We start from the raw sequence: 9,460 nt of genomic DNA, 5'->3' as shown, positions 1-9,460 counted from the left end.
GGCAGCCCTTTAACAGATTCCAGAAATCTTCTACTGATGCCAGCTTCTATCTTCCCATCCCTGGTCCCTCCCCGGGCTTGAGCCCACCTAGCCTCTTAGCTGTGAGAGCTCACATCCCAGGTCTTTGGGGGAAGTCAGAACTGGCTCCAGCCCACCGACCAGGAAATTTGAAGGGCTAGCATTTCTAAAAAGGTGGGCATGTCCCTGGAGGAGCAAGAAGCTCCTCTGGTCCTTGGTATATCCCCCAGGCAGAGACTTAATATGATTGGGCACAAAGTTGCAGGAGCCCCATCACCAGCCTTCCAGGACAGAACAAGAGACGGTGGTCAGTACCCTGGTCTGCAGGTGGCCCGTGGGCCCACTGTCACTCTCCAGGTGGGTGGGGTGGGACATCTGGCAGAGGAGCAGTGCTGAAGGACCAAGGAGGCAAGGCGAGCCCAAGGCCCCCTCCTCTTCTTGTCACAGGGGCTATTTAAACCACAGTGGAGCTTCACCCCGGGGCTTTGGGCTGAGAGATAACAGAGCATGCATCTCCGTGTTGTTTGTTTTGTTCTAAGAACTTGGGGAGAATGTCATGCTCCTCTCTGAGACTGCTAGGCACTCCAGTCTGTGTGGCAGGGGACACTGCCAGCAGTCACATGACCCTAGCCTCAGTGGCTTAGGGCAGAGCTGTCATGGAGACCCTGGCATTTTAACCATGGACACACACACACACACACACACACACACACACACACACACACACAAAGTCGCAGGCTTCCAGGTCTGGTGCTTCAAGGCAGATAGAAACAGAAGATGAATTGAGGCGAATCTGTGTAGGGAACTCAGCTGGACGTACTGCTTTAGGCCTCTGTCCTGGCCCTTGAACTTCAATGCTGACTTTAAAGGACCACAGACATCGCCCTGTGGAGCCCCAGGGAGCCCTAGGATTTGTTTTCCATCAGCCCTGGGGCTTGGGGAATCTGCTCAACCCTCCTCGCCTGTGAAACTGTGACTTGGCTGTATCTGGTGCCTCTCCTCCACCTGTTACTCCCCCACTGTCCCCCACAAACACACACTCCCAGTGCCCCAAACCCCTCCCTACATTCCTTCTCCCCATCCCACCTCCGGGCCCACTCATCTTCCTTCCCACCCCTTCGTGGAGTGAAGCTCAAGTATGAATGATGACAATACACTCTCGTGTGTCACCTCCCCGATTACACCAGTGCATTTGGACCGGTGTCATCTGTGACAACGGCACTGGAAGGCCCTGGCAGGTGTGCCCCCAGGTACCCACTCTCATCTCCCAGGCCCCTCTCTCCATGTCCTCACACCCTGTGTCCCTCACCCGAGCTTCTCTTTGAAAACCTCCTGGACGTGAGCAGGTCTTCCTCCCACCAGCCGCCCAGCTGGCAGCAGACGACCCCCATGCACTGTCGGAGCTTATCCCCACCCTCAACGAGCAGCCCCGTCGGACTCGGCAGCCACAGCAGGGTCCCTGGACCCAGAGAGGTTGTGCTGCGGCCCAGACCCAGGGCCCCGTGGCCCAGGTCCATCGTCCCCTCCAGCAGCAAGAGGCACCTGCCTTGGCCAAGTGGGCAGCAGCTGTCGAGCAAGCTCAGGCCTTGCTTCGCCCCGCACGTGGGTGATGGGGCGACACAGCTAGGCCAGTCCGCCCGCTGGGGACCCTCCCGCTCCGGGTGGCTGAGAGGTCTGTAAGGCCGGGTGGAGCTTCGTCAGCACGTTGGGCTCCTCGCTCTTCCCTGGGGCCTCGGGGGTACCCAATGGGTAGGCCTCCCGGGCCCGGCCAGTGCTGGCGCAGGTGAGGAAGGCCAGGCAGGTCCCACGGAGGCGGGCCAGGTCCCTGTGCGTGGTCTCGCTGACGAAGCAGTAGAGCACGGGGTCGGCCACGCAGTTGAAGCTGGTGAGGAGCAGGGAGAAGTGGTAGGCGTTGAAGATGCCCTTGGCGAAGTGGCAGCTGGACTCCCAGAGGCTGCGCACGAGCAGCAGCGCGTGGTAGGGCAGGAAGCAGGCCAGGAAGATGACCACGGTGCTGAGCACCAGCCGCTGGATCTGGTCCTTGCGGCTCTTCTGGGTGCCGTGGCTGCGGCGCACGGCCCGCAGGATGCCCCGGTACGCGGCCAGTAGCAGGCAGATGGGGAAGAGGAAGCCCACCAGGAAGCGGTAGTAGTTGATGCTGCGCTGCCGGGGCTCGAGCGGGTAGTGCTCGAAGCAGACGCGGTGCCGGTCCAGGTCCTCCACCACCTCTTCGTGCATGAGAAAGTAGATGCTGGTCAGCAGCTCTTTGGCCCAGATGAGCACGCTGACTCCCACGGCGGCCTTCAGGGTGCGGAACTGATGGAAGCGGAAGGGATGGGCCACGGCCAGGTAGCGGTCGATGGAGATGCAGCAGAGGAAGCCCACGCTGATGTAGATGTTCTCGTACAGGAGGATGCCGCACAGCTGGCAGGACAGGTCGCCGTGGGACCAGTTGTCGTGCTGCAGCACGTACTGCAGCCAGAAGGGGAGCGAGCAAATGTAGAAGAGGTCGGCCACTGTCAGGTTGCACAGGTACACGCCCAGCTCATTCCGGGCCTTGATCTGCAGGTAGCCGAAGTAGAGGGACAGGCAGTTGGCTGGGAAGCCCACCACCAGCACCGTGACATAGACCACCGGCGCCAGCGTCTGGTGGATGGTGTGGTCAATGGCACAGCTCAGCGAGCCGTTGTCTCCGGTGACGTTCCCCATCTTTGGGCCTGGAGGGGCCTCACCCCTCATGGGCTCAGGAATGCACCAGTCTCTCTAGCGCCATCTTGTTTCTAGGATGTGGTTCAAGCTGTAGCAAAGGCCGGGCCTCCCTGGTGATGGGTAAGGCCCTGAAAGTCAAAGGTGGAAAGGCTTAGGATAAGAGGAGCCAACATTTATATAGCACCTACTGTATGTCAGGCACTCTTCTGAGTGCCTCACGTAATTTAGAAGATGATCCAGCCAACCAACTCCAACTCAACTGAAATGTGACTTATGTCTCCCCATCCCCCTTCCCTGGCTTCCTGTCCCTTATTTACTTTCCTGGTCCCTCGGTGCAGCAAGCAAGGCCTGGAGCTGGCTCCGGGGAAGCTCCAGGGAAGCTCAAGGTGAAGAACAATTCCAACCCACACAACAGTGAGGGCCCCAGCCACTCTCCTGCAGCAGTCAGCACCATTCGCATTTTTCCTACTTGCTCACAGGAATGGACCAGGTCAGTAAGGCCACAGCCCCTCCTCGGGGCCCCTCCGTACAGCACAACAGAGGCCCAGCGTGGTCCACATCCTGCTGTGCTCTGGCAAGAAAAAAGGCTAAGCTTCCCTCAGGGCACTGCTACCTCACCTCCGTGGAATTGGGAACCTAGCACAGGGGGCCAGGCACCGACAGACATGAGCACCAGGCTAGGGTCAGCTGCTCACAGGTTGTGCAAGTCGTTTACACTCTCTTAGACTCAGTTTCCTCATCCATAAAACAGGGATATGGGAATTCCCTGGCAGTCCAGTGGTTAGGACTCGGCGTTTTCACTGCTGGGGCCTGGGTTCAATAGCTGGTTGGGGAACTAAGATCCTGCAAGCCGTGCCACGAGGACAATAAGTAAATAAATAAATTAATTAAATGAGGATGAAAACACCTGCCCTCAGGGTCAGTATCAGGGCCACATAAAATATGTCAAAATGCATGTCATTGTTTTTCCAAAGGCAATGAGGCAGAATAAAAGATGGTAGTCTTTTTTTTTTTTTTGGTGGGAGGTACGCGGACCTCTCACTGTTGTGGCCTCTCCCGTTGCAGAGCACAGGCTCCAGACGCGCAGGCTCAGCGGCCATGGCTCACGGGCCCAGCCGCTCCGCGGCATGTGGGCTCCTCCCGGACCGGGGCACGAACCCGTGTCCCCTGCATCCGCAGGCGGACTCTCGACCACTGTGCCACCAGGGAAGCCCAAAGATGGTAGTCTTACTCGCATTAGTGAAAAGTTCACATTGTTGAGAATTTAACAAAGAAAATGCTATTGTTATATATACAAATACATTTGAACAAGACAGAATAAAAATTTTTTGTTGTAGGCCTACTTTATAAATTAATATGTCAGAACGAAAGGACTGAGTTGCTCTATTGATTTAACACTTCTGCCTCAGATGAAAAATCTCACTGTGTCTAAATTAACTTTTTTTTGTTGTTGTTTGTAATCATCCTTCCAAGGAAACTTTTTTGACATTTTTTTTTCCTAACCACCTGCCCCCATGAAATTTGAATAACCCAGATATATTTCATATCTGTTTATGTATCATGGGCTTTTGGAGGATGACAAATCACTATAATATCTAAGATTTTTTTTCGCCCCACCTAAGAACCATTTTCACCCCTCCTTGAGAATGCATCGTCTATCTGGCTGCAATTCCAAATGAACAGGGTCTGCATTAAGTTGTTTTGTGGTATTAGCAGATCAATCTTGCCCTTTGCTGTCTCTTCACCATAGTCAAGCTGGGACTCACAGACCAGACGGGAAACCCCTTCCACAACCAACAACGTCTCATCACCTGCTGTCCAGGGTCTCTCCCTCCGCAGCCTCCCTCCTGCTGGCTCCTGACTGGCCCTGCAGGCACCAGAGCCTGGGCTCAACCTGGAAGTTGGTGGAGCCTTCTGGGAAGGGGCCCAGAGATATTCCAGCCCAGCAGTTCCAGTCCTGGGGTTCATGGAGGATAAACTTGAGGACTTCCCCCGAAATCACAGGCTCAAACTTGTAAATATGTAAGTATGTGCATTTTTCCTGGAAAAGGGTCCTGTGGCTTTCATAAGAGTCTCTGAAATGGGCAAGAGATGGGTCTGGCCCAAAGCTGCCCCCTGTCACCTGGACTCCCTGTGGCTCTCTCCGTGGCCAAGCCTCCCCCCACCCCAGTGCTCCCAGTCACGTCCCTGACCATTATCCCCCGGGCAGCCACAGCAATCTTTCCAAAATACAAACTGGATCCTCCTCTTCCTTGTTTAAAACACACTGAGACGGTTTCACAGTGAGTTATCACACCCACGGTAAAACTCCCAGACTCTTACAAGACCCAGCATGATCCGGCCCCAGCTCCCCCACCTCGTCTGCTGCCACCACACTCCAGCCTCACTGGCCAGCTTTCTGGGCCTCATCGCCTGGCCTCGCTCCAGTCTCTCCTGGAGTGCTGCCCCCTGCCCTCTCCCCACCTCCACCTCCACCTCAGGGCTGTTCCTTTGCCACCAGGTCTCAGCTGAAACACCACCCCCTTGCGAGGCTCGCCCTGACCACCCCACTAAAGCAGCCCCTCCCCTGTCACCATCACCATCACACTTTCCTGTTTCATGGCTCCGCAGAGCTCCCATCAGGGTCTGAGATTTTTCTTGTTTATTTACTTGTCTGCTTGCTGATGATCTGTCTCCTCCACGAGGCTGTAAATTCCAAGAGGGCCTTGTGCACCTTGAACAGTGCCACAGGCACTCCTGAGTACTTCTAGAATGAATAAGTGAATGCCACTTCCCCATTTTACAGATGAGGAAACTGAGGTTTGAAAGGGGAAGTGACGTGCCCAAAGCCAGTCTAAGGAAGGAAGCATGGGCATTAGAATCCAGGTCTCCTTTCTCCAAGTCCCACCTCCCTGCCATGTCTAGTCCCCACCTGAGCCTCCCCACACCCTCTCAGTCCCTGGAAGACGAGGACTCCTAGGAGGGCTCACCTCCGCATCCTCTCCAGGATACAGGCCCGGATTTTTTTTTTTGGGGGGGGTGGTACGCGGGCCTCTCACCGCTGCAGCCTCTCCCGTTGCGGGGCACAGGCTCCGGAAGTGCAGGCTCAGCGGCCATGGCTCACGGGCCCAGCCGCTCCGCGGCATGTGGGATCTTCCCGGACCGGGGCACGAACCCGCGTCCCCTGCATCGGCAGGCGGACTCTCAACCACTGCATCACCAGGGAAGCCCTACAGGCTTGGATTTCAGTGTTGGTGGTGGAGGGAGATGCTTCTTGTCGTTGTTTTCAATTGTGGTTTGATACACATAACATAACATTTACCATGTCAACCATTTTTAAGCGCACAGCTCAGTGGCGTTAAGCACATTCACACTGCTGTGCCGCCATCACCACCATCCACCTCCAGACCTTTTTCAGCTTCCCCAGCTGAAAGTCTGTACTCATGAAACACTAACTCCCCATCCCTCCTCCCCCGAGCCCTTGGCAGCCTCCAGCCTACTTTGTGTCTCTACGAATTTGACTGCTCTAGGCACCTCGTATAAGTGGAGTCGCACGGAATTTATCTTTTTGTGGCTGGCTTATTTCTTAGCATAACGTCCTCAAGGTTCATCCATGTAGTCGCATATATCAGAATTCCTTCCTTTTTAAGGCCCAGTAATATTCCATTATACGTATAGGCTACATTTTTGTTTTTCCATTTATTTGTCAGTGGACGTTTGGGTTGTTTCTACCTTCTGGCTAATGTGAGTAATGCTGCTGTGAACATGGGTATACTGCTTGAATCCCTGCTCTCAGTTCTTTGGGGTCTATGCCCAGAAGTAGAACTGCTGGGTCATACGGCAGCTCTATTTTTAATTTTTTGAGGAACTGCATTCTGTTTTCCACAGTGGGCTGCACCATTTTACATTCCCACCAACAGTGCACAAGGGTGTTTTCTTGTTTTTTGCTTTTTGTGTTTTTGTTTATATGTTTTGATGGTGAGAGGAAGGGGCGAAGGGGCAGTGGAGGCCTGTGACCCCTAAACTCTGCACAGCCCCGCGAGTCAAAATTTGGCCCCATTCGTCCTCCTCTTGCCAGCCCTCCTGTCCCTGGATCCCCAGCCCACACCTGAGCGGTCCCCCAGGGACACCCACCCAGGACGTCCGTGTCTCTGCATTTACCTCGGGTTCTCCACAGTCCACATAAAATCTACCCACAGGAAGATAAAAATTCATTCATCAGCACAGGCTCCCAGGCACCAAGAAAATATGGCAAAGGAAACCAAAGTGAAAACATGTCCTGTCAGGTCTTAGGAATTTGTTGAGAGTCACCTGGCCGAAGCCTATCGTTTGCTAGGGCTGAGTGTACGCATGTGTGAGGCGGGCTGGTGTGACTGTTTGCGGGTTCCTCTTTGCCAGGCCGATGATAAGCGAATTCCCGCAAGCAAAGTCAGAAATACTCAAGTCTGCAGGGCAAAGAAGAAACACATACGACGTTTAGATGAAAACACCTCCTCCACACACACGGCATCGCCTCTGTGATTTCAATGCCGTCAACACTCTGATGATTCCCAGACGTCCTCCACACCCCCAGGTGGAAGGCTGACAGAACCAGCTTCCTTCCGCGGCACAGGGCATGCTCTGTGAGGCCCACCCTGCTTTCATCATTTTCTCCACTAGTCTGTTTTTGGAGGTGGCATCTCCTCCTGCCCAGTCACTCACGTTGGATGGCTGGCCTGCAGCTTTCTCCCTCATCTTCGTCCACAGCACCCACTTGATTACTCAGTTCTACCATTTTCAACTCCTAAATACTTCCCACATCCGACTCCTCCTCTTTAGCTCCCTCCCCAGTGCCCCAGATTGGCTTGGTCAAGACTTCCTCCCCAGAATCAGCGCACGGCCTCCTATGGGATTCACTGTCTCTGCCTCACCACCCTCAAAGTCATCCTCTAAAACAAAAACCTAACCTAATCACTCCTGCTTCAAACCCTTCAATGGCTCTCCAATCATCCATCCATCTGTCCATCCATCCATCCACTCATTGACTTATTCGTTGTTACAGCAAATACTTATTGAGTGTCTATTATTATATGGAAGGCACTGTACTAGACACTGGCCCCTGGCGTAATTCAAGTTGCTTTTAGTCTCATGGGAGACAGGAGAAGAAAAGAGAGGGTTAGCTCCCAGGGAGAGTACAGGACATTAAGGGAGTTCATAGGAGGTGAACTAACCCAGCTAGAAAAGCCTTCCTGAGCAGCACTTTGCTCGAAGACCAGAAGAAGCGGGAAGGGCAGCCAGGGAAGATGGAAGTTTCTGCCTGTGGAAATAGAGCATACAACAGGCCAAATGCCAGAGAGAGAGAGAACAGGCACCTGTGTGGAACTGAAAGTAGCTTGGCACAAACAGCTAGGTGTGAGGAGGGCGTGGCCAGAGAGGGGACAACAAACAGCTGTAGAAACTGCCAACTACTTAGAAGGAGCTGGGGACAATCAGGGACAAATCTGAGATGTTCTTCAGTGCTTGGTCCTCATAATCTCCCCCAAATTATCTGTTAGATGGATGGATGTGTGAAGAGGTAGGTGGGTGGATGAGTGGATGGATGGATGGGTAGGTGGACGAATAAGATGAATAAGTGGAAGGATGAGAGGGTAGGTGGATAGATGGATGAGTGAACAGGTGGATAGATGGACGAATGGGTGGGTGGATGGGTCAATGGGTAGATAGATGGATGAAGAGATGGATGGATGGGTGGGGGGTTTTGAGGTTGGGTGCTGGGACAATGGAAATATTATTAATAGAAACAGAAAAGTGAGAGGAAGGAATCACTGTGGCCTCCTCTCCAGCCACCTGGCAGCTGTTTAAGCTGGCTGAGCTGGTCGCAGAGGGCCCTGCTTTTTCACCCGGGCCTCATCACAACCAGCTCTCCCTTCTTCCACTCCCTGAGGACAGGCACCCCTCCATGGAAACTACATCTCGCCAGGAATGTCCCTTCTCTACCTGCTGTCCACAGAAAGCTTGCTCCCCCAAATCAAAGGCACAGTGGGTGCAAAGTGTTCTATAAATGGAAAAACGTAGATAGGATGGAAGGACCAAGCCATACCGAGTGAGAGCCCTCCACATGCCAGGAACATTTTTGCACATCCATTCTCTCTCTCAACACGAGTCTCACCAGCACCCATTTTACAGATGAAGAAACTGAGGCTGCTCAAGATTCTGACACCAAGTGAGGCCCTGCAGGGTTCCCAGGCATGGAGGCCTTTTTTTTTGTCCCCTGTTTCTTGTAGGCAAGACTCCAGCCTCCATGACCTTCCCTGAGTTCCAAAGGGCAGATTGGAACAGTTGCTAATCAAGGAAGAAGCAGCCAAGAAACCACCTGAGACAAAATTAAAGGGACCAGAGGGGCTTCCCTGGTGGCGCAGTGGTTGAGAGTCCACCTGCCGATGCAGGGGACGTGGGTTCGTGCTCCGGTCCGGGAAGATCCCACATGCCGTGGAGCGGCGGGGCCCGTGAGCCGTGGCCGCTGAGCCTGAGCGTCCGGAGCCTGTGCTCCACAACGGGAGAGGCCACAACAGTGAGAGGCCCGCGTACCGCAAAAAAAAAAAAAAAGGGACCAGAGAAGCTCCTCAAGATTAGGAGACCAATCACCTGAGACAAGATTAAAGGAGTGCAGGCCATAAAGTACACCCTAATCTTGTCGGAAATCCCACCCTTGAACCATTGCTATAAAACCCTTCATCAGATCCTCTGGGATTGGAACACATAGTTTTTCGAGGTG

At 53.8% G+C, this 9,460-nt stretch overlaps 1 protein-coding gene across 1 annotated transcript; it reads right to left on the bottom strand.

Annotated features, from left to right (window-relative positions):
* Positions 1-1,641: 1,641 nt before the first annotated feature.
* On the bottom strand, positions 1,642-2,757 carry GPR68 (G protein-coupled receptor 68; the record flags this gene model as incomplete). The annotated part of the gene is made up of 1 exon (XM_082648853.1): positions 1,642-2,757. One exon carries the CDS (start codon positions 2,755-2,757, stop codon positions 1,642-1,644), a length of 1,116 nt encoding a protein of 371 aa, XP_082504979.1.
* Between the last annotated feature and the right edge of the window lie 6,703 nt (positions 2,758-9,460).

Source organism: Grampus griseus (genome assembly GCF_964374135.1).
Source record: "Grampus griseus genome assembly, chromosome: 2".
Classification (NCBI taxonomy): domain Eukaryota; kingdom Metazoa; phylum Chordata; class Mammalia; order Artiodactyla; family Delphinidae; genus Grampus; species Grampus griseus.
Note: the sequence above shows the minus strand (reverse complement) of the source record. Positions and strands in the feature narration are given on the sequence as shown.